Raw genomic sequence first — 26,250 nt, 5'->3', positions numbered from 1 at the left:
AGGAGGATGATAACAATGACAACTACAAGGAGAAGCAACTTAATCAGACAAGTATTAGAAGAAAATAGCCTAAGCCAAGAAACAATTTGAGCCTTTAGACTGAAAGATGAAAGAGCTCAGTAGTCCAAGAAGTGATGGGAGGAGGGAGGGAGAGGGATAAAGGATCAGATATTCTGACAAAATTGAAAGATTGTAAGAATAAGGAAAAAAAAAACCCTCACATTTTACAAGCTTCCACTATAAAGAATGAGTTCCCTACAAAGGGGAAAATAAATAAATAAAACTGGCTTTGGGATTCTCATCTGCAACATGAGAAGTTAGAAGAAAGAGTACACAATATTTATAAACTAAGGAAAGAAAAGGACTACAACCCAAGAATCCTACACATAGCAAAAGTACCATTTCCTCTACCAGAGGAAAAGATAATATTCAGTTACTAAACTGTACTGCCCAAATAGACCACCTGTGGTAGTTACCTTTTCTCTACTGTGACAAATATTAGAGAAAAGCAACTTGAAGGAAGAAAGATTTATTTTGGTTCACAGTTTCAGAGATCTGTCTATGGTAAGATGGTTCTGGCTGCTTTGGGACTAAGGTGAGGCAGAACATCATAGTGGGAGAGTGTAGGAGATGAAAGCTGATGCTGACCAGCCAGGAAGCACAAAGAGGTGGGACTAAAGGATAAGATATACTCCCTAAGGACATGACCCCTGGGATCTTCTTTCCTCAATGAGGTGCCACCATCTAAAGTTTTTATTCCTTCCATCAAATATGAATCAGTGGCTTAATCACAGATGAGGCCAGAGCCCTCACAATCCAATCAATTCTCAAAAGCCCCACCTGTGAACAATGCTGCACCAGGGACCAAGCCTTCAACACATGAGTCTTTGGGGGACAGTTTATACCCAAACCACAACACCACCTAAGGAAAATATGGTGCAGTTCATAATCTATACTGTTCTCAAGAAAGACTGGAAAAAAACTGTGGCATAATCACAAGATGGAACATTATGCAGTTAGTAACAAGAATGGCTTCTTTATACAAAGATGGCATGGAGGGATGTATAAGAGTTGTATCTAAAAAAAAAAAAGAAAGAAAAAGAACTATGTCTATCTCATTTTTATAAAATTAAAAATACAAACCCACATTTCTCTTTAGGTCTATATAAGATTGTAATATGAAAGAACACACACCAGGTTAATAACCTGGATTGTGGCAAGAGGGGTAAGAGATGAAGAAAGAAGTACTCTAGTTAGAAGAAAGGAGTTTCTAGATAACACTGGCATGCTGAACATCCGACTATGTAAAACTGTCATAGAGAGATGCATGGAGAATAGCTATCAAAATGTTAGTGATGGTTACCTTAGAGTATTGATTCCAGGTGGCCATTACTTTCTTTCTTTCTTTTTTTGTTGTTATCAATGAATCTTTATTTTATTAATATATGGTGTTGAGAATCAAACCCAGTGCCTCACAAGTACTTTACCCCAGGCCCCCATTACATTCTTTTTTTGGTTTTTATGTTGTCTGAATTATTTACAATGAATACATATATTTAGATAACTAGAAAGAAGCAATACAATTCTTTACAGTTTAGAAGACTTCTTTTTTCTTTTTTTTTCTTTTTTTAAGAGAAGGTGTGAGAGAGGGAGAGAGAGAGAATTTTTTTTTAATATTTATTTTTAGTTTTCGGCAGACACAACATCTTTGTTGGTATGTGGTGCTGAGGATCGAACCCGGGCCACACGCACACCAGGCGAGCGCGCTACCGCTTGAGCCACATCCCCAGCCCCAAGACTTATTTTTTCTTAAAATTAAAAAAAAAATCCTATTTTAATACCTTTCTCAAAGGTCAAAAGCATCCCCATCAGGAAGGGGAAAAAAGTGAGAGTAGAATACTCTGGGTTTCAGAAAACTCTTGTTATGGAAAATATTTGACCAGAAAGGTCTGACATGAGGTCTAACAGTTATATACTTTAAAAACTCAACACACTGAAAAATAATCATGAACTTAGTATCCAAGTTCACAAAAACCTCTTTTTCTAGTCTCCTGCTGGTTAAAGAATCAGGAAGAAAGAAAATATAAGATTAGCTTCTTAGAGGCTAGGGATGGTCATTGATAAAGTACTTAACCAACATGTGTGAGTCCTTGGGTTTAATCCCCAGGAAAATTTTTTAAAAAAGAAAAGTTAGCTTCATAATAATCATTTGTGGGTTGACACAGGAAGAAGGGAGAATAAAATAGAAATTTTATGATAACATTTTATGTTTAAGCCAGATTCCCTCCTGGGACATTTTTTGCTTGGATGAATGAGGCAGGACATGGTAAATCTTAGCTAGTTTCATAGAAAGGAGTTTAAGCTTGAGCGTACAAGCTGCTTCTGACTTCAAGCAAACATGAGATGTCACCAGTTAAAAGCCTACTGTGATGTACTGTTTGGATGGCAGGAGATAATAAGTCCAAAACTGTTTAACATAAAGCTAGATGATCCACAGTTAAATAAAATCATAGCAAAATATGAATATATCAATAAGAAAAAATTTTACACAGGTTTGACAATCTGTTACAATCTCACCTGAGATACAACTTCTGCTATTGTATTGTAGCAACAGTGGCTGCTCCTGGCCACAGCAACTGAGATTAAATAGCCAAATTCTGATTAAATAAACGGGTATGGAAGACTGTTTCGGGACTTTATACAAATAGTAAACTCATTTTAAAAAATGAGGAAAAACTATCATCAGTAGAGACAAAAAGGTTGATATTCATCCTTCCTCATCACTGCTGCTCCAGGCATCTTCAAAAGCTGGATTTAACTGCGATTTGGTTGTAGTCTAAACAAAGAAAAAGAAAGAGGAAGATATTGTTTTTTCCACTGCATAATTTTAGGCTCAGATGAACAGCAATTAGATTATTTTGAAAGAAACTGTATAATTGCTAATTTCAAAACAAAAGTAACATATGAAATGCCCCCCAATACAATAAGATAATGCAACTCAATTTAAAACAGATATATCAGCCAGGTGTGGTGCTTCATGCCTGTAATTCCAGCAACTCGGAAAGCTGAGGCAGAAGGATCACTTGTTCAAAGCCATCCTCAGTAAAAGTGAGGCCCTGTCTCTAAATAAAATACAAAATAGGGCTGAGGATGTGGTCCAGTGGTTGAGTGCCCCTGAGTTCAATCCCCAGTACTCACCCCCTAAAAAACAGATATATGGGACATTATCCAAATAATCTGAATTTCTCTGAAAGTGATTACCTCCAAATACATATATATATATATATGCATTATAATATATACATATATATATATGCATTATAATATATACATATATATATTATAATGATACTATTATTCAAGGTATTTCTGCAACTCTTAAGAATTATCTGCAGAAAGTTGAACATTGACTTCCATTGGGTGAAGACTGGACTCCAGGTCTACAGTTTAACTTGACATTAATATATATTAATACTGCCAACTTTTTACTGTTTGGATGGGCTTGACATTCATAAATAAACAAACATCCACATATGAGGAATAAGCTGTTCATCAAGCTGAATAATACCATTTTTAGTCCAAAGGTTATTAAATGGTGAGGTTTGTTTATTTGTATATGGTTAGAAGCACATGCAATATTCATCAAAAATGGTAATATGTCTGTAATTATCACATAGGATTTCCTGGAAGATTTCTCTAAAGAGTAACAAGCATTTGAAAAGTCTTTACTTAAAATAACAAGAAAACATTACAGTATTCTCATAAGTTTAGTGCCATACCTAATAAAGATAATCAGCATCTTGAGAAATTTTAATTATCTGTGAATTTTCAAATCAATTCCTTTGGGAAACTAGTGTGGCTACCTTCTTATTATCTAGCAAATAACTAGAAGACTTTTAAGTTTGTTTTTTTTTTTTAAGTTTCTTGACATATGAATCAGATCTGCTGCTTATTCTGCAGCTTTTACATTTGCTATGGTTTGTTCAGATCCAAATTCCAATAACACATTAGTGCCAAGAGTACTGTTAATTTAACAACTTATGTTTGGCAAACAAGACGACTTAGAATCTTATAATGAAAAGAATAGAAAAAGCCAATAGTCCAAGTAAATTTCCAGGATGGCTGGAAAGCAATATATTAACTTAGCTATTCTTTTTTAGTTGTTACAGCAATCAGACTGCATTGCTAACCCTATTTTGCTATGGTAAACAAAAGAACACTAGAAATACATTTTATTACTAAAACAATCACAAATAAGATGTCATACTTGCAGTTAAAAGCTCCAATAAAAATGTAGATGGACTTAGTACACATTACCATTTGAGATTCCCAAAGAGTAATATGTATATTAAATCCACCCACATTTTTATTACATGTTTTATTACATATTTTATTTTACTACAACTTTATGTGTAACCACCTTCAATTTCTTCAGTTTTCTCTACAACATCTCCTCCTAGTGGACATCCAATCTATGCTTGAACATAGTCATCTCTATCTCACCAGGTTGGTTGATGTACTTGTCAGAGTTGTTAGTGCTATGGGAATGAAGAAGGGGCATCTACTCTAGAGTCCAAATAATGGAAAGGAGAAATGAGACCAAAATAAACATTTGTCAGGATTATATCTTGATACTTTCAAATTTCTGAGTGATAATTACTGGAAAATTTCAGGGTTTTCTGTGTCAGTAAGTATTATGTATCTACATAAGATAGATGTGAAACAGTTATATATTATGTGACTGTCAAACTAAAGTAGGAGTCTTGATGAGAAGTCAGATTTAAGCTGTACCTGTCCTATGAATCTCCAGAAGGAAAAAGTGATTAGGAGTTCAGATAAGCTTAACTTGACCATAACCAAGTAGGAAGTGGGAGAGGAGCAGATTCCTCAGGATTTAATAAAACAGCCTGACAATTAAGTAACAAAAATTATGCTTGAAGACCATAAAACCTGACTGACCCTATCATTCAATACCCTTCAGTTTCTTTAAGTAGAATTAAAGTCCTCCTCTATTTTGGATATTGGGAGAAGTAACCCAAGGGATTATATTTTGGTTAATGAAGAAATAAAATCTCATCAGAAGTATAAAATTTGAAAGGAAACCTAAGAACAACTTTGGCAATTCTGATATTTGAAAATGTCATAAACTTGGGGCTGGGGTTGTGGCTCAGTGGTAAGAGCGCTTGCATTGCATGTGTGAGGCACTGGGTCAGATCCTCAGCACCACATACCTACATAAAATGAAGGTGTTGTGTTATGTACAGCTAAATTTTTTTAAAAAAATGTCATAAACTTGTCCCATAATACACTGGCAGAACTCGGAAACAAATGGCAAAACTGGAATTCAAACCCAGGTTTACCTAAAACTAAAAACCTAGTACATATGTGCATATGTATCGGTGTGAATTGTTTTGTATTATTCTACACTGCTCCCCTGTGAATCTACAATACTCATTTATTTGATAGTCAAGATGAAAACACTTTTGAATATGAGTTAAATGGTAAGAAAAAGGTTCTTGTGTAGACGAACTTTTCTACTGGAATTTGCATCATGGTCATATTCATATTCTATCTACATTCACAGGAATCTTTCAAACTAAATTTTTATGGAAATAACCTTAGCACATACTACTTTATACTAATATGAGAATGACTGCTATTCTAAAGTGAAAGCATATAAATAGATATTTTAAAAGATAAGGCTTAGCCAGACACAGCAGCATACGCCTGTAATCTCAGCGGCTTGGGAGGCTGAGGCAGGAGGATCAGGAGTCTAAAGCCAGCCTCAGCAAAACAAGTTGCTAAGCAACTCATTAAGACCCTATCTCTAAATGAGTGCCCCTAAGTTCAAACCCTGGATCCCCACCCCACCCCACCCTCGCCAAAAACATATAAGGCTGTACAGCTCTAAGACTTGAATATAAAGCTCAGCTTGTTTTCAGTGTTCTTCTAATTGTTTTGCTTAATTTTGATACATAAAAGCAAGTCTTTTAGATGAGCTTAAATTGTCAGTATAACTACAAAACAAGGAAATGAAGAAGCCATCAAAGTTACAAATTATCTTTATAATAAGCAATTTAGATTTACTTTAATATTCTTTTATTTATATGTCATAATAGATTTTCTTTAAATTTATTTTTATTATTTTGATTTGGTGATTATATACTTCCTAACATGGCTTATAGTGTTATAATTTTGATTTAATGTGTACTGTAATTCCCACAGAGCAGATACAACACTTAATAATAAAAAATAAATGGCTAACTAAATTTTTTGACCATATTAAGCTTTCTACAGAATATTCAGCCATCAAAAACAGTTGTTGCTAAAATCAATCAAGCCACAATGAACCAAATTAGACATGTGATGAATTCTGGAAACATTCATATGGCATTTGGCCAGATGCTCAAAGATTTATCAATATGTATTTTTTTCTCCCTTTCATTTGGATTAGGCCAAAAGAAAACAATTCACAGTTCAGAGGCTTTATGCCACAGTAAACCATAGCAACTACAAATTTAGGCATGAAATATATTTTGTCAACAGCTGTTAGCTAGATGCTATTAACTATCCCTGTTAAATTTTTATTTCATGTGGCTTTTGACATAGTCCTATATTCATAAAGGAACTAAACATATGAAAAATGTTTTTAGAATATCAATGGTTTTATCAATAACTTCCTTCCACCTCTATTTAAGATACTTTGTTTTTACTATCATTTGGGTTAAGATTACCTTAACGTATTTCTAAATGTATTTGTACTGCCAGTTTAAAAAATTATATAAGCATTCTTTTAGACACCAAACTTTTAAAAAAATATTTATTTTTTAGTTGTCAATACCTTTATTTTAATTTGTTTTTATGTGGTGCTGAGGATCGAACCCAGGGCCTCACACGTGCTAGACAAGTGGTCTACTACTGAGCCACAACCCCAGCCCCTAGACACCAAACTTTTTATATCCTAGAAATTAATATAAATGGAAATTATTAATAGTACTGATTAGAATAATCCTTGAAGAAAGAGAAAGCATCTTTAGACAACTTTTATTTTGCTACAGCTTGACATACAGTAAAAATAATAATAATTTTGAAAAAAGAAGCTACTAAAGGGTAGGGATCATGTCTTACTCATCTTTGTTTACCCATTACACTTTTAAGGCTCTTTATTCATGCTGTCCTATTTATTCTAATTTACACTCTAAGATAGGTACAGTTAGATTATAAAATATTAGAAGTGTAAATTGGTAAAATCTAGCAGCATGAAATTGAGACTTAATTATGTCATACATGGTAACTCAAGAAGTTCCAGGAATGTTAGCCTAAGAAATAATCATAAATATCTGTAGTAGAGGCTGACAGAGGACAATTGCAAGTTTGAGGCAAGTCTGGGCAACTTAGTGGGACCTATCTCAAAATGAAAATAAAAGGATGAAAGGGCTGGGGATGTTGCTCAGTGGTAAAGTACCCCTAGGTTCAACCCCCAATATAAGGAAGGAAGAAAAGAAGAATAAAAAATTTGTGAATAGATATTTACCTTGATGCTGTTTATAAACAATAGATATAAATATTTAAATTTGTGGTATACAGATGATGCAACACTATATCATTAAAGATACAGTTTAAAATAGATACCAAGTTATATGTCCAATAATGATATTAACTGTGTTTAAAAAAAAAAAAAAGCAGTGTCTAGGAGGGTATCTCAGTGGTAGAACAGTTAGTTGCCTGGAAAGCTTGGGGTCCTTGGCTAAAAATAAGAAGAAAGAAATATATGCATAGGAAAAAACCAAGAATGCAGTAAATAAAAAAATACTATGATTTAATCCAACCTGAGAAATTTAATATTCTTCTTATGATATTTTTTTCCTAAATTTTTCAAATGTGTTATATCAAGTTATTTTTATAATCAGAAAACAGCAAGAAATACTTTAAAAAAGCTCTCTTGTATAAACTAATAAAACTTTATTTCTTATGATTTAGGAATAACTATATACCATTTGTACAAATAATATTTACCTCATCATCATCAGGAACTGGTTCATATAAGGATGGTACCCAAGCAAGAATATTGCAGTCTCTGCTACCACTATAAAGTTCCTACAGCAAAGAAAGCAAAGATGTACCAATTTGAAATTAACGATATCAGTTTTTAAAATGATTAATTCTTAAACTAATCAGATCATTTCTATTTCTATGTCTTAGACTATGCTGATGCCCGTTTTTTTCTTTTTCTTTTTAAGATGCAGTAAAGTCTTGTTTTGTATTTAAAATACTATCGGGGCTGGAGTTTTGGCACAGGGACAGAGCACATGCCTAGCGTGTGTGAGGCACTGGGTTTGATCCTCAGCACTATATAAAAATAAATAAATAAAATAAAGGTATACTATCTCCAAAAAATTTTTTTGAAAAAAGAAAAAAAAAATAAACTCCTAATTTGAGAAAAAAAAAAAAAGAAAAAAATACTATCAAGTTTTGTTTGAGCTTATTAATGGGGTGAAAATTTTACAAGTACATTCAATGTCTTAGCAGTTTTATTAATCATAGTATCCATATATTTCATAACAGAGAAAGAAAAAATAGAATAAAGGGCTTGTCTTTCTCTGTCAAAAGCAGGTGTTTTGTTGTTGTTCTTGTTGTTGTTGTTCTGTTTGTTTTTTCCAGTACTGGGGAGTGAACCCAGGGCCTTGTATATGCTAGGCAAGTGTTCTATCACTTAACCAAATTCTCAATAATAACTGCATTTTAATAACGATTTCAATGAAGAAACCATAAGAATTTCTACTAAAACAGACCAAGAGTTTACAAAAAAGTTTTGTGTAGCTTCTTTCTGTCTGGTTGCCTGCCATTCAACACAACAGCTTAAAGACCCATACCTTGCCTGTTGAGATGATTACTTCATAAAAGGAAGCTTGGCTTAATGTATAGTCTATGTTAATGTCTTTATGGACAAGTTATTAGCTCTTGTCTGAACAATGATCACTCCCTTCCCTAACAAAACTGAAGAAATGTTGCATTGGCTATTACTGAAAACATTCCAATGGGGTAGTGAAATAAATACTTTCTATACAGAAAACTGGTACAGTAATTGAGAGAATGGATTCTCAGTATATAGCCCAAGCTTTTGTGTGCATTTCTGAGGTTATGCCAGAGTCACAAATAAAATTTAAGGCTATCATCCAATTATGAAGTCAAACAACAAGTCCTGGCGAGGATGTGGGGAAAAGGGTACTCTTGTACATTGCTGGTGGGACTGCAAATTGGTGCGGCCAATTTGGAAAGCAGTATGGAGATTCCTGGGAAAGCTGGGAATGGAACCACCATTTGACCCTGCCATTGCCCTTCTCGGACTATTCCCTGAAGACCTTAAAAGAGCATACTACAGGGATACTGCCACATCGATGCTCATAGCAGCACAATTCACAATAGCTAGACTGTGGAACCAACCTAGATGCCCTTCAATAGATGAATAGATAAAAAAAGTGGCATTTATACACAATGAAGTATTACGCAGCACTAAAAATGACAAAATCATGGAATTTGCAGGGAAATGGATGGCACTAGAGCAGATTATGCTCAGTGAAGCTAGCCAATCCCTAAAAAACAAATGTCAAATGTCTTCTTTGATATAATGAGAGCAACTAAGAACAGAGCAGGGAGGAAGAGCAGGAGGAAAAGATTAACATTAAACAGAGACATGAGGTGGGAGGGAAAGGGAGAGAAAAGGGAAATTGCATGGAAATGGAAGGAGACCCTCACTGTCATACAAAATTACATATAAGAGGTTGTGTGGGGAATGGGAAAAAAAAAAAAAAAAACAAGGAGAGAAATGAATTACAGTAGATGGGGTAGAGAGAGAAGATGGGAGGGGAAAGAAGGGGGGTAGTAGAGGATAGGAAAGGTAGCAGAATACAACAGTTACTAATATGGCATTATGTAAAAATGTGGATGTGTAACCGATGTGATTCTGCAATCTGTATTTGGGGTAAAAATGGGAGTTCATAACCCACTTGAATCTAATGTATGAAATACGATATGTCAAGAGCTTTGTAATGTTTTGAACAACCAATAAAAAAAAAAACCTCAAAAAAATAATAAAAAAAATTTAAGGCTATCATCCAAATAAAACTTATAACAAAAATAGAAATATTTATGAAGGAACAGAAGAATGATTATTAGTAAATTAACATTGCATTTATATGAGAAAATATTATTTGTTGTCAAAGAACATTTAATGACATTGGAAAATATTCATCAAGAGAAAAGAAAAGGATTTAAACCAAATACTCAAAATGTAAAGGGGAAAAACCAGGATATAAAACAGTAGGTCAATAATAATAAAAATTACTGTGCAAAGGAGAATGGGCTTAAAAAAATGGCTAAAAAAGCAACAAAATGTAGGTGGTTACAAAACTCTTAATGACTAAATGGCATTTTTCTCCCCTCACAACTGTGTTTCTGTAGATCGGAATAAATAATCCTAACAATAGGCATTTTCCCTTGCTTTAGAATGCAATTATTTATTATTCCACATCTTAAAAACATTTGAAGCATGGTATAATTGGTATTGTTTAAGAGAAGATTTTGAGTAAAGAAAAAAAATAATATGAAGTTTTTTAATGAGAAATGTAGACATATAAAATATCAAATCAGTTAAACAATATCAAATTTCCTAAATAAAATGGCAGACTGAGACATAAAAGAAATCCCACAAAGGACTTAAAATCAGCATACTACAGGGCTGGGGTTGTGGCTCAGTGGTAAAGTGCTTGCCTAGCATGTGTGAGGCACTGGGTTCGATCCTCAGCACCACATAAAAATAAATAAATAAAGGTACATTGTGTACATTTACAACTAAAATAAATAGATAAAAATCAGCATGCTATAGTGATGCAGCCACATCAATGTTTACAGTAGCTCAATTCATATTAGCTAAGCTATGGAACCAACGTAGGTGCCCTCCAAATGTGGTTTATATATATTTTCAAAGTGAAATATTACTCAGCCATAAAGAAGAATGAAATTATGGCAATTGCCAGTAAAGATGGATCTGGAGACTATGATGCTAAATGAAATAAGCCAAACCCAAAAAAACCAAAGGCCAAACATTCTCTCTGATACGTAGATGCTAACACACAATAAGGGGCAGGGGAAAATAGAAGTTCATTGGATCAGACAAAGGGGAATGAAGGAAAGAGAGGGAATGGGATAGGAAAGACAGAAGAATAAACTGGACACAATTTTCCTACGTTCATATATGAATACATGGTCATTCCACATCATGTACAACCACAGAATGAAAAGTTATATACCATGCGTGTATAGTATGTCAAAATACATTCAACTGTCATGTATAACTAAAAAGAATAAATAAAAAAAAAGATACCCCATATATGTTCCAAAAAAAAAAAAAAAAAAAAAAACCAGCTTGGAAAAGACAGCACTTATGAATGGTTAATAAAGAGCACTTGGATGGAGAGATCAGAATTGAGCCCTGAGGTTTTTAGGATAAATGTAAAGATTCATTTGGGAAATTTGATTCAAAAATATCAAAAATTATGTTACAAGTTCAGGACATGTAATTTTTTTCCAAAACCATAAGAAAGTAAATTGTTAACATAAGTTTCTGTTGACTTTGAATAATTTAGTATATATTTTCCGTGAAAAAGGACGTTTATATATAGTTACAATGTAACCCATAAAATCAGAAAATCAACATTGCTATTTTACTAGCATCTAATTCTTAAGTCCCATTTAAGTGTTACCATTTGTATTAATAATGTCCTTTTTAGTAAAAGGATCCAGTTAAAAATCAAGTGCTGCACTTGGTCTCAAGTTTTCAATCTGGAATAGTTCTTTGATTTCTTTGGCTTTCCTGACCTAGACAATTTTGAAAACACAAACTAGTTACTTAGTAGAATGTCCTTCAAATTTGGATTGTGTTAATGTTTCCTCATGGTTAAAACTGAATGATGCAAGTTTGCCAGGAATTTCACAGATGTGATGACTCATAATTAGAATGTTAACTTTGATCATTTGATTAAGGAAAAATATTCCAGGCTTCTTCAAAGTAAAATTACATTTTACCTTTGTACATAATATTTTGTAGGCTAGCACTTAGGCTATGTAAATATCCCTTTCCTTACCAAATTTTCAACCTAATCTACTTGTTGATATCAGTATAACTTCAGAGATTTCCATTTTTGCCAATAGGTTATAATCCATTGCTATAATTATTCATTTTAATGTTAAGTTTATCTTGTCAGATTTGTATGTTTATGGTAGAATTAATATAACTTTTTCCAGATAGTAAGTTTTACATATTTAATTTGCCAAAAGGAATTCTGCTGCTAAATGGATGCAAAAGTACTACCCTCTTTGTTTTTAAGATTTATAATTATTTTCATTTTCAGCATAATAGTAGGTGATTTGGAATAAAAAGTGGGGAGCTTCCTGATATAGTGTTTTTTATTTTTCTTTATTGTCAATGGATCTTTATTTTGCTTATTTATTTACTTAATATTTTATTTTTTAGTTGTAGTTGTACACAACACCTTTTATTCTATTTATTTTTATGTGGTGCTGAGGATCGAACCCAGGGCCTCGCACGTGCTAGGCAAGCACTCTACCCACTGCTCAGCCACAACCCCAGCTAACTTAAAGGCAGGCTGTTATTAGCCATTGGTAGAAAATAAGGAAGAAATAAAATTTCAGACATACCCACACGTACATAAACCAAGATACACTACAATTTAAGTTAAATACCTATACTTATTCATTTATTTTACACAAAAGATTGAAAGAAAATATTTTATTTCATCAGAAATTTTCAATAGCTAAATGGAGCCCATATGCAAAAGAAAGACAATTTGTCCCAATTAATTGCATAGTATTATATTGATTTATACATATATTTTACGCCACCTAAAAATCTAGGCTGCATTATTTTCTATTAAATAAATCTTAGCTCAAATGTGGATTATAAATACAAACCTTCAGAATGAAATCACAATGTAACTTTTATATGCTACTAATCTAGCAAGCTAGCCACTTGAACATCTTAAATTCCCTTAAGTATCATTCTTACCTGGAAATTAGATTGAAATACACAGCAGTCAACATTTTTATAATGTCCCTTAAGCATAGTTATCTGTTCTCCTGAGTAAACTGTATAAACAGCAATGGTGCTACCATATGGCACAAAAACAAATTCTGAACTGCAGCCGCAGGAGACAGTGAATTTCAATCCTTTTCTGCTGTCGTTACAAACTTTTCCATAATTCACCTGCAGGATGGATTAAAATCATAAAGTTAATTATTTCTTAAATCTAAATTAATAAGGACAATGAAGACTGGGAGAAATACTTTCTCCAAATACTATGACATAACATTATAACACTGTATAGAAAGAGCTCTTAAATATAAAAATGCTTAATATTCTAAGAGAAATGAGGGCCAATGACATGAATGTATATTTCACATAAGAGGACTATAAATAGTGAAAAAAATCCATAAGGGCAAATGTTCACATTTTAGTCTTGACAAAAATAAAAAGGCAAATTAAGGCAAACTTGAAGAATTACACTATTTGGCAATTTGTTTTTTCTTTTTGTGGTGCTGGGGACTGAACCCAGGACCTTGTGCATGCTAGCTAAGTTCTCTACCACTGAGCTACATCCTCAGACCCTGGTTTAGCAAAAATTTTAAGAAACAGACACACAATACTGGCACAAATGAGGTAAACATACTGATAACATTATAATTTGGTTTTCCTTTTAAAAAGTCAAGGGTTTATTATGCAACAAAATACAAAGATATTCTTTGTTTTTTGGGAGGGATGGGTTATATATAACCTTCTACTGTTTTCATTTTAAAAGAACTTAAATTGTGGTCAAACAAAAATAAAGAATTTGCTATCTCAATCATTTTAAGCATACAGTTAATGGCATTAAATATATTCACATTGTTGGGCAACCATCCCCAAAGTCCATCTTTAAAACTTTTCCCATCTTGCAAAACTACCTATTAAACAACAAAGATATGTTTACTCCTTGACCTAGTAATCTCTCCTGGGAATTTATCTTAAGGAAACAATTAAAAAGCAAAAAATAATATGGCCAAGGGAATTGAATGCAGCATTATCTAGAATGGTGAAATAATTGAGAATGATGTATATTACTAATATAATATTAACTCTACAGCTTATGTAAATCATAATTATGAAAACTATATTGGAAATAAGGGTAAAGGCTAAATACATAAAACCACAGAACAAAATAGTATGTATAATTATAATTTCAGCTTTGTACAACCAATATGTATTTGCGATAAAAATTTAAATTCTGTTCTTGTACTCAAAAGGGGTAGTCTGCAAGCTCAGTGGCACAAGAATCACCTGAGCAGTTACAGTTAGACTTACAGTCTTCCAGGCCCCATCCCAACCTTACTGAAGAAGAATTTTCATTTTAACAAATTCCCCAGGTGCCTGAGATGCCTTCGGCTAAAGAAGTCTGACAGGTTCACTTTCTGCTGATAATTAAAACCAATATCTAATCATTTGGGAATTATGAGTATGCAGATCATCAAAATCTCCGTTCTTTGTCATGGGTAATAGGAAATTTAAATGGTAATTTACTCTTTTCTCTTTCTCTAAAGTTTGGGTAGAAGTGTGTATGCGTGTGTGTTGTGCATGTGTGCGCATGTACGTGCTTGTCTGTGTGAATATGTGTGTACATAAAAACAGAAATACTGAGGCTCAAATGGATACATGCTGATAAGCTGTGGATCTAACAGCTTATTGTCCCTTTAGAATAACATCTAACGGAAGTGAGCATATGCATTTAGATACCCCAAGGCAGCAGTTTTATAACTGGGTTAAACATTAAACTTATATTCAGCAGACTTGAGCTTTAAAGTCCATCATTTTTTTGATCCCTTATCAGTAATGATTTAGCCTTTGAGTTTTATTCTTCTAATCGGTCAAGTGGAAATAACACAATTTACCACAGAGTTATTATGAAAGAGCAAGTGAAATAATGCATATGAGAGTACCTGAGGCATAAAAGTAGTCAGTAAGTGCCTGGACTTATTAACTCCTATAAATGTTTAAAAGTATAACATTCTCTCACTTGCATATTCACATTGTTGGGCAACCATGTGCAAAAACTTGTAGAATGATATGGAGACAAGATTTTAAAAACACTACTTCTCAACTAGTGAACACTGGAAAAATTATCAACTGTTAGACTACAATGGCTTTATTTATTTATGAGAATACCTAGTTACAAAACCTATACTCTTTCAATTATACCACATTTCTTCCCAAATTTTAATTGAAACTTGTTGAATAAGTTATGAATATAGAACTAGCTTATTAAATTTTGTCTTTGTCTTTAGGCCTTCCTACTCCAACTTATCCTTCACTTTAACATCACATTAATCCTTCTAAATCACTGCTGTGATCAAATCATCTATGAACTCAAAAACTATCACTATCTTTTCAATGTCTATAGAATGAAGTTCAAATTACAGAGTAAGGAAGGGAAGGATTAACCATTTATTAAGTGTTTACTATGTGTAATATATCGGGCTAGGTAATTATCTAAGATCCTCAATAATATAAATGCTAACCATAAAAGTAATGTGTGGTAAATGGCATGTTATAATATGAAAGTATCAAAGAAGGCTACTTTGGGCTATGATGTCTTAAAGGTGATATTTAAGGCAGAATTGAAAAGATTTTGATAGATTTCGTAGATTTGGCATAGAAAATATGAATCCCTTTTGTTGCACCAAGAAAGAGATCCATCTATTTAATAAGGGAAAACCTAAAGCAATGTAGATTCTATCACAAGGCAGCTCATTTTATTGTCAAATAACTATCAGCATAATTAATAATAATCACAGATAGCATTTACTCAATGTCAATATCTGCTGTACCAGATAATGTGCTAAGTGTTTTACATGTATTATTTCACACAGTTTTCAAAACAATGCTACAAGATGGGTGGCATTATTATACAAAAAGAAAATTCTTAGAAAGGCTAAGTAATATGATCAAGATCTCTTGGCTAGAAAATGATAGAATCAGAAGCTCGATCTAGACTACACCAATCAAAAACAACTGTGCCCTGTGCATTATTTTTCTTTGATTCCATGAAGTGATGATCATAGTACACTGTAATACAAGTGAGCATAAGGTAATTTTGGGGGCATTAAGCTCGAATAGGAGAGTTAAAGAGATGAATCTCTTGGGCTGGGGATGTGGCTTAAGTGGTAACACGCTTGCCTAGCATGCGTGAGGCACTGGGTTCGATTCTCAGCACCACATAGAAACAAAACAAAATATTGTGTTCACCTAAAACTAAAAAGTAAATATTTTTTTTTAAAAAAAGATGAATCTTAAAAGCTGAGGAGCAGCTAGAACAGGAAGGAGAAGGGGTATTCTAAAGCAAAGGCAGCAGTCCCTACAGCAGAATGTAAGGGTGAAAGAGTATGGTATATTTAAAGTGATTCAGTATGGCTAAAGACCAGGAAAAACGGGAGAGTGAAGCTATTGAGCTAGAAGGCACAGCTTATGAAGGCCTTGTACACAAAAGGTAAAGTCATTCAGTTTTAATAATCTGAAAACAGAGGTTTCAAAGACAGACTTCCACTGGGAGATGAATTTAGGAATAGTTAGAAGGACATTAGAGTAATTAGAAAGACTAGCCCAGTAGTGAGACTGGAAAGAGAGACAGATATGGGAAAAAAAAAAAAAAAATATATATATATATATATAAAAGGAGGAGTAAAATTTGTGTTTGATTTAATAGCTGATCCACTGACAGGGAAGAATATTAGATGGGTTTCTAGTTTCCTGGTGTTATCAATCACAAGATGAATGATAATGCTAGTAACTAAAGCAAGAGAAATATCAGAAGGTCTACTTGGAATTTTTTCTCTTGTTTTGGCAAAAGCTGCTTCCCTGTGAACTTTCCCTGCAATACTTGTTCTAAATTCTATGGCAATGGTCTCCAGAGTGCAGTTCACAAATCTCAGGGAGAGTGCAATATGATCCATTAAGGTGTGAAAAATTTCTATTTCTACTTCACTTTTATCCAAAAAATAAGAAATTAAGTTTTATCAAGTTTAATATATAGACATACTAGCATTTTAATATAATTTATAATTATATATACATTGGAAGTGTGTATTTACACTTTCTCTAAACTAAAAAGGGTACTACTAATAAGGCAAAAACACACAATAAAAATAGTTAATATTTATGATATATGCCTTTATTTGGCAGGTAGATACTACTTTTTTGCATACTTCTGTTTTCCCCTTATCATTGCTTTTTTAGGCTGATGATATTCTCAATTTACAAAATGAGGACACTAAAACCCTGACAATAGTCTCAAACAAATTGCCTAACATCCTCAATTACTAAGTAGTAGGACTAAAACTTGGTATTTGTTCTGATATCCCTTCAAAAACTTTAAGGCAGCATGTTTCCCCCTAGAGTTACTTTTTCTGAGATCAATGTTCCAAGTTTCTCTAAATGCCCTCTATAGGTGAGTTTTTGGGCCCTGATCATCTGCTTTGATCAAGTCCATTTAAAAATGTATTGCTTAGTCCAAACACACTATTCTAGATGTGTACTTATTGGCAAAACAACTGCAGTAATAAATATCACCTTCAAGGAGAGAAAAATGGAATACATCTGCATTAACAATGTAAATATATTCAGTAACATTTATATTTATTCACATTAAACACTGACACTTTTCTAGGATACTTTTCTAGAATTATCTTGTCACTACTTGAATCAAAAGCCTTTAGTGGCTTTCCATCTCACCCAGAGAAAAACCTATGCTCTTATACAGGCCTCTAAGGTGATATTTAAGGCAGAATTGAAAAGGCTCCTCCTCAGGCATCCTGTTCTTTTTTGTTCCTTTTTTTTCCTGTTATTCTTCCTCCATTGCAACAAAAGAGCCTCTTAGCTATTCCCTGAGCTTCTCATGCATGATTTCACCTCAGACTTTGTTACTTTCCTTGTTCCTCTGCCTAGAATGCCCTCTATCCCATGTAACTGATGGGTTATTTTCTCTAGGTCAAATGTCACCTTCTCAGTGAGACCTACCCTGGTTGTCCTATGAAATATAGCAACTTCAACTTCCCAATATTTCCTATGCTCCTTTCCTTATTTTGCTTTTCTTTACGGTGCTCACACTATTTAAATAGTTTATCCATCTCTCCCATCTACTAATTGATTGATGTCTTTCATCTTCTCTCTGAGAATAGGCCTTTTCTGTTTTATCCACTACTATATAATACTGCCTGGCAAATAAGTTTTTTTTTTCTACTTATAAATGGAAGATTCTAACTTTTTTTTTTTCCTACTTACAAATCACAAGGCTTGGGTTTCTATGAAGAGAATCATAAAGCGGAGAGAGGAGTTGGGGGTGGCACTCAGAGATAAGAGCACATGCCCTTCATACATAAGGCCCCGAGTTTCATTCCCAGCATGGGGGATAAAAAGACTAGCAAATCCTGAAATATTCTAGACACACTTTTGATCTTTTAGTAGTTTTAGTATTAATAATCAAAGTGACACCTAGAGTATTTTAAAGAGAATTATTAGCTAGAAAGGATGAGTAAAGAAAGGACTATGAATAATACCTACACACATGCATTAAGGAGTCTAGATATAATAGGGATTATGTTAAGTGTAGAATTTAGAGTCAAACTGTTCCTTTCTAGGTATGCAAACCTAGGAAAGTTACATAACCATTATATGCATCATTTACCTCAAGTGTAAACGGGTATTGTAACAGTTCCTATCATTACAATATTGATACAATGTTAAATATATATTCCTGCATATGTATTAAATGCTAATTATTATCAGCACTGTAAATCTGGCATATAAACTCAATGAAAGTATAAACTTTTCATAGTTTATTCTGAAAGGTATTAAACCATCGGCTTATCTGATAAAGACTATAACACATAAAAACAAGTACTACAAATTAACTGCTACATGAGAATCTAGGACTTACAAAACACATTTATTCCACTATTTTCTAGTATTAACTAAAGTACTATATATTCTGGTATAATACTCACTTTGAGTTTTATTTACAAGTCATTTATAGTATAAAACAGAAATATTTAACTTCATACCTTTTACTTTTACCAATAATTCTCAATCTTTTATTCTCCAACATACATGAGCAATATAGCACACTCCCATTAGGAGCAGTGTCACAGCAGAACAATAATTCTCTAAGTAGGGGGAGAATAGCAACGGTTGGGTAAAGGTGGGTTTTCAGGATTTGAAAATTACGAGTTTGCATAGTGGGAAAATATATTTGTCTAAAAAACAGCTATTTTTCAAACTCAAGAAATGGAGGTAAATCTATAGAAAAATATAAAGTATATCTCACAGATCCATTTTTAATTTATATCCAAAAAGATATATAAAAATCTCTTACTAGTGTGTTTTCTCCATTGGAACTATTCCAGAGCCTCATTCGATTATCTGTACCAACAGTGAGGAGGTGAAGCCCATCACTTGTAAAACATAAGCCATTAACTTTCCCGTTATGAGCAGTGTTTGCTGCAATGAAAAATACAGTTCGGTTCTTTTCCTGTATTTGGCATATATTTAATGTGAAAGATAAAATTATTTAAACATATTAAGGAACACTACCTGAGTTACTTAAACTATATATAAATTGATTACATTTAAAATTAACTAACCCTTCAGATTATTTGAATATGATAGGCCATATGAATCAGAACGATAAAAATATAGGAAAATCAAAGGGAGAAAGATCTTGCCAAATATAATTATTTTCAGCAAGTAAACTATGCTATTCAAATTCAACTAAATGCATAGCTTAACACTAAAACTTTAATCACCTTTCATCCCTCTTACATATTATTTTCATTTCTAATCAAAAAATCATTCATAGACTCTTAAAAATCATTAAAAAGAAAAGTTTAATGGAAACAGCTGGGCATGGTGGCACCCACCTTTAATCCAGCTTGGAAGCTGAGGCAAGAGGACTGCAAGTTCAAAGCCAGCCTCAGAAACTTAGCAAGGGCCTAAAAGAGATTCTGTCTCAAAATAAAAAATAAAAATAAAAGGAACTTGGATGTGATTCAGTAGTTAAGAGCTGCCTCAGGGCTCAATCCTGCTACAAAAAATAAGAATAAAAAAGTTCCATAGAAAGAATAACTGATCATTTCAAATCAAAATTTATTACCACTTTCAAAATTAGTTTGAGAAAGCACAATTCCTAATAGTCTGTTACCACAATGTTTCATGTACTTCATCCTAATATACTTCCAGTCCAGAATTAATTCTGAGTGAAAGTTTTTATATAGAGTTAAATTCTAATATAAAAATACAGTTGAGGGCTAAGCCTGTAGCTCAGAGGCAGAGCCCTTGTCTAGCATGTGTGAAGCACTGGGTTTGAGCCTTAGCACCACATAAAAATAAATAAAAGCATTCTGTCCAACTACAACTACAAAAAAAATTAAAAGAAAAAAATATAGTTGAGATACATTGTCACAGGGATTGCAGCTGACTCACATTTAATACAACTTGCAGTTTTTATGTTGACACAATGGCACAAATACTACTGATTCTGTAATTTATTGTAGTTTCCTACTTGCCATTTAATTTGTATAGCTAGTCTCAATGGGGGTAAAAATCAGTAAAGCAAATTAATCTAGAAAAGCTTCTGTTTGAAAGTTTGGAGGCAAGAGAAAATGCCAAAATTATTTTATTTTTGAGAAAGACAATGGACAACCATAATTTAGTTTAAGTAATTTAAAACATGATTCATGGTAAATATCTTCCCCAAAAAATCATAGTTTATGATATATATCATATATTTACCAACATATATTTATTATTTGGCTTCAATTTAAAACCTTAGTATAAAAATTATTATTATCTTATTTCTGTATTATTATAATCTTAATTACCTGATTCAGCAGCTTGTGACTTTTTCCCATTATGCTGATCAAGATTAATCAAACATCCTGAAGCTCTCCTCACATCCCATAGTTTTACTCTACTGTCAGCACTGGAAAGAAATAAACGTTACTGAATACACGCAGCTAGAATAGTAATTGTACACCTCATGCACATTTCTAGCACTGACACATAGTTTTCCTTATATTAACGTGAATGTATTTGTACAATTGGATTGTTACTCTTTTGTCTTTTTAGCAAATAATCAATACATAATAGCAGCATGAAGATGAGAAACACAGCAAAAGAAAGGACAAAAATTGTGCTTTTATGCTGTTTTTAACTATAGGAGCATCTTCCCTACAAGGTCCTTGCAAGTTTGTTACTACATCTTTTCTAATATTGTTATTCAAATACTACCTAGACAATAAAGCAGTTAACTAATTTCACTTTCAGAATCTATGTGGCATAAATTAGGTGATTTTCCTTTTTATATAAAACTTGAGAATAATGTGAATAATGAGAACAATGTATTTTCATTTTTTTAGTTATATATAACACTAGGATTCATTTTGACAAAACTATAAAAGCATGGAATATAATTTGTTCTAATTCAGTCCCCAGTACTGCCCTTTCTCTTCCCTCCCCCGCCTTCCCTTCCCTTTACTCTACTGATCTTTCTGCTATTCCTTCCTTCCGCCCTTCCTCTCTCCCTTCCTTTCAAAATATCCCTTCTAGTCAGAAAGGGGCACACCTAGAGGCTGGAACAGAAGGATTGTGAGTTCAAAGCCATCTTCAGCAAAGGCTAGGTGGTAAGCAATTCAGTGAGACCCTATTATATAAAATATAAAATAGGGATGGGGTTGTGGCTCAGTGGACAGAGGGCCCCTGAGTTCAATCCCTAGTATGTGCCCTCCCTCCCCGCCCAAATCCCTTCATTTCTATTTCTACCTATGTCTCTCTGCTGGTACTTTCTTCCCATAATATTAAATATTCAATATTCTTCCCTTCAACAAACAACCCACTAAATCTTTTGACCCTTTCACAGTCAAAAGTTTCTGCTTTCCTTTCCTATATTACACCTACCAAAGATGTACCTGTACTAAAGCATCTTTCCAAATGTCCTATGATCACTTATTTTCCCCTCGTTAGATTCTTAGCTCCAGAAAGTCTTAGTTACCTCTGTGGCACTAGAACTATGTTTGGCACATGGTAGGTAGCCATCAAATGCTGGTAAGTTGAATCAATGAATAAATAGATGTTTTGTATTAGAGTTGAAATAATTCTAGGTTAAAGAAGATGAATAAAAATGCCACTATTAAATTAATATAGTGTTATACTTTTGTGTGCAAAAATGATACCACACAACTATTTCATTAGTAGTGCTAGTTGATTTAGATTATTATATAGTTTGTGTTTTCTCTATTCTAAAAGACAAATACCCTCAAGATGGTTAGTTAGGATTAGGATTACGATGAAAAATTTCTTTACTGATATGAATTAAAAATCTGAAAAAGCATTTCATTTTTAAGGGCTAATTAATGAGTACATATGCTAAATAAAATGTGTATCCTACATAAATATATTTTTTAAAATGCGTATTATTAATTACTAACATAAACACCAAAATCAAATAAGTTGCATTTTACCTTGCAGTAGCCAAGATATACTCATAACGTGGTGACCAGGAAACTGCCAAGATTTCCTGTCTGTGACCTGCAAACATAACTATATGAAAAGTCTTATACAATATTCAAAAATCAGAAGATAAAGTGTCAATAATTGCCTGATTCTGAAGAAAGTAATCATAAATATTAGGAGTGAATGGATACTCTTATTAGTTTTCACATTTATAATAATCTATGTTTAAATGCTACATATTATTTAATATAAAAGGACTGGTTTTGCTTTGGAAAGAACAAAGAAAGTGAATCTTTCATAAAAAAAAAATACAGTTGTTAGCCTATGTCAGTCAATTCATACAACTCAAGCTTAATTACTTAGTTCTATGATAAAAAGCCACACAATAAAACATAAGACAAACATTTCAAAGGAATATAAATATTTCCTAATTGCTCATAAATTTGTAACCAAAAAAAATGTGATTGTAAGCAAGCAAGTGTATAAATTTTTTTTCCAGAAAGCACAATTTTTTTCTAGGTTCACAGGGCGATTTCAACATTTTAGCTCACTATTATCACCTAAATGAATTATTCAAATCTGACATATTCATCTGCCAAGCTTACCTCAATAGAAATTCATAATAATATAAAAAATGCTAAACATCCCACCAAATTTTCTTGATATATTTAGTATCCTTTCCTCAGAGATGAATAAAAATGTACATTTCTGGATTATATTTCATGTTTTCATTGTTTAGAATTCAAATCTAATACTGATGAAAAAGTAGCAAAAAATTTCAATCAATATACTTTTTTCAAAGAAGTTTAATTTTTTCTAAAATATTTTTGAAGAAAAAATACACTTAATTAAGAACAATGTTTACTCATTAGATGAAACAATATTAGGCAATGCTAATGACACAAATTACTGACATAAGTTTAATCAGCAGTTTATTGTTTTAAATGTAGAAGTAACATAAGGTTTTGAGTTAGACCTATTTTCCCTATCCTTTGAGCTTCCTCTATGGCCACTTGTCAATAGTTCAGTTTTATAAGAACAATGCACAGAAGGATCCTTATTTCACTGTTGACTTTTAACAACTAGTACAAAATACATCACTCATGTCACTTACAAAGAATACATTGTTAGTAATGTTTCTTTTTACTGAATGGTTTACTCAAAGTAATAGTTGTTTCAAATTAAGAAAAAAAAAAATACCCTGTAGAATATGAGAACAGGATCCAGACTTTAAGTCACAAAGTTTTACTTTGGGTCCTCTAGTACCAACTGTAAAAACAAACAAAAAAAATGGTTTAATACAATGCTATTATAAATCATCATCAAAAGGAAACAACGACATTAACAGGAATCATGACATTTTCACTGTATCCATGCGTAGATATAAAAATGTATGCCAAATATACATTTCAAATCATCCCGAATGCTTGTAATTAGAAAAAATATTTTATAGTTATACTTTAGTAGAAAGAGAACTCTATTAGTGCATCATTTTAAAGTTTAAACTAATTACAGATTTGCAGGAAGCTGCAAAACTATTATAAAGAGGCCTGTGTACCCTTTACCCAGATTCCTCAAATCACTTAGTTGACTAAAGTACAATGTCAAAATCAGAAAATTTATCTGGAAATTTAAATGTGTGTGTATAATTCTATCCCATATTTCCCACATCAGATCATTTATTTTAATAGCTTAGTTTTTCCAAGTTAACGATATACTTCGAATTGTAACAGATTCACAGAAAATGTGGACAGAGACTGAATCTCAAAGACAAATTAGTGCCTAGCTCTTCTTTATAGATGAAGCATCTGAATGTCTAGAGGCGAAGAGACTTCTGTAGTTCCATAGAAATAACTGAATCATAGTAAACAGATATCCAACACTAGGAAACCTGTTTTTCTTCTATACATATGAAAACGTATAGCACGTGCTTTCATATAAATGGATTTAAAATTTTAATTTCCTTGTTTTTAAATGTCAAATTGAAAAAGTTGTCAAATTTTGTTCATGTAAAATTTTTGAGCTGGGCATGGTGGCACATGCCTATAATCCCTGCAAGTTGGGAGGGTGAGACAGGAAGATCTCAAGTTTGAAACCAGCCTTAGCAACCCAGTGGGGCCCTTAGCAATTTAGTGAGACCCTGTCTCAAAACTGAAAAAAAAAAAAAAAAATAGAAATGGCTGGAGATGTGGCTTAGTAGTAAAACACCACGGGGCCCAATCTCCAGTATCAAAAAAATTAGGAAAAAAAAAAATCTTTGGGCTGGGGCTATAGCTCAGTGGTAGAGCATTTGCCTTGCACATATGAGGCACTGGGTTCAATCCTTAGCACCATAAAAAAATAAATAAATAAAGGCATTATGTTCATATACAACTAAAAAAATAATTTGAGACTTTAATGACTTAAAAGCAACTTCTTTTAATATTTATTTTTTAGTTATAGGTGGACACAGTATCTTTATTTTATTTTTATGTGGTACTGAGGATCAAACCCAGTGCCTCATGCATGCTAGGCAAGCACTCTACCTCTGAGCCACAACCGCAGCATCTTTTAGGGAACAAAAAAATATGACTTTTTTTTTTTTTTGGTAGTACTGGGGATAGAACCTAGGAACATTCTAGCACTGAGCTGCAACCCCAGCCCTTTTTATTTTGAGACAGGGTCTTCCTAAGCTGCCAAGGCTGGCCTTGAATTTGTGATCCTCCTGCCTTAGCCTCCCTAGTTCTTGGGATTACAGTCATACAACACTGTGCCCATTCAGAAATAGGCTTTCTTAATCTTTGCATCTGGCCCTTAGCAAGTGCTTGACTTCACATTATCTATTGAACCAAACATAAATAGTAACATACTTAAAAAAAAAAAAAAACTGTGTGGCTGGGAACTGTGACACATGCCTATGATTTCAGCAACTCAGGAAGCTGAGGCAGACTGGCAAGTTTTAGGCCTGCCTCTGCAATTTAGGGAGGCCCTGTCTCAAAATATAAAAATAAAAAGGGCTGGGGATATACCTCAGTAGTACTATACCCCTAGTTCAATCCCCAATAGTGCAATGGGGAAAAAAAAAAAAGAACTGTCATCATCTGGGTTAAAATGTCTATCACAGCTAAGTAGATAAAAAAGGGAGAAAACTAAGTATGTTAAAAGACAAAAGAACATACATACAAACCTGCTACCAAACAGTGCTTGGTCGCAACTGGAGACATATGATGACTATAAACTGTTTCTTCAAAATTAAATACATCTGCAGTCTGATAAAAAAAAAAAAAGGACATTTAAAAAGTATAAGTTGTAATGATAAAATCTAAGGAACAGGGATGGGGTTGTAGCTCAGTGGTGGAGTGCTTGTCTTGCATGTATGAGGCATTGGGTTCAATCCTCAGCACCATATACAAATAAATTAAAAAAAAAAAAAGGCCTTGTGTTCATTTAAAACTAAAAAAACAATTTTTCAAAAATCAAAGGAACAAATTTTCTTTTTTTCCACATTTAAGCAATTTTTAAATTGACTATTAGCAATTTATTTAGCTTAAACATACAATAAATCCTAGAAATTAAAAAAAGACAGCTACCTGGCTCACCATCTTCCTCTCTACTCACTCTAAGGACTTTCGGTATCCACATGGATGACCTCGCCAGCCATC

General features: G+C 33.0%; 1 protein-coding gene across 7 annotated transcripts in view; it reads right to left on the bottom strand.

Annotated features, from left to right (window-relative positions):
• Positions 1-2,732: 2,732 nt before the first annotated feature.
• ERCC8 (ERCC excision repair 8, CSA ubiquitin ligase complex subunit) overlaps positions 2,733-26,250 on the bottom strand; it is a 48,817-nt gene continuing 25,299 nt past the window's right edge. For all 7 annotated transcript variants that reach the window (XM_081291858.1, XM_081291859.1, XM_081291862.1 and 4 more), the window contains 8 exons: positions 25,776-25,857; positions 23,810-23,878; positions 22,618-22,684; positions 20,980-21,080; positions 19,476-19,600; positions 13,085-13,282; positions 8,017-8,097; positions 2,733-2,836 (listed from right to left, as the gene is read on the bottom strand). In XM_081291858.1, the coding sequence (XP_081147984.1) occupies positions 2,768-2,836; positions 8,017-8,097; positions 13,085-13,282; positions 19,476-19,600; positions 20,980-21,080; positions 22,618-22,684; positions 23,810-23,878; positions 25,776-25,857 (792 nt within the window). In that variant the 3' untranslated portion in view covers positions 2,733-2,767. The remainder of the gene's footprint in view (positions 2,837-8,016; positions 8,098-13,084; positions 13,283-19,475; positions 19,601-20,979; positions 21,081-22,617; positions 22,685-23,809; positions 23,879-25,775; positions 25,858-26,250) is intronic.

Source organism: Spermophilus citellus, assembly GCF_964194105.1.
Source record: "Spermophilus citellus genome assembly, chromosome: 1".
NCBI lineage: Eukaryota > Metazoa > Chordata > Mammalia > Rodentia > Sciuridae > Spermophilus > Spermophilus citellus.
Note: the sequence above shows the minus strand (reverse complement) of the source record. Positions and strands in the feature narration are given on the sequence as shown.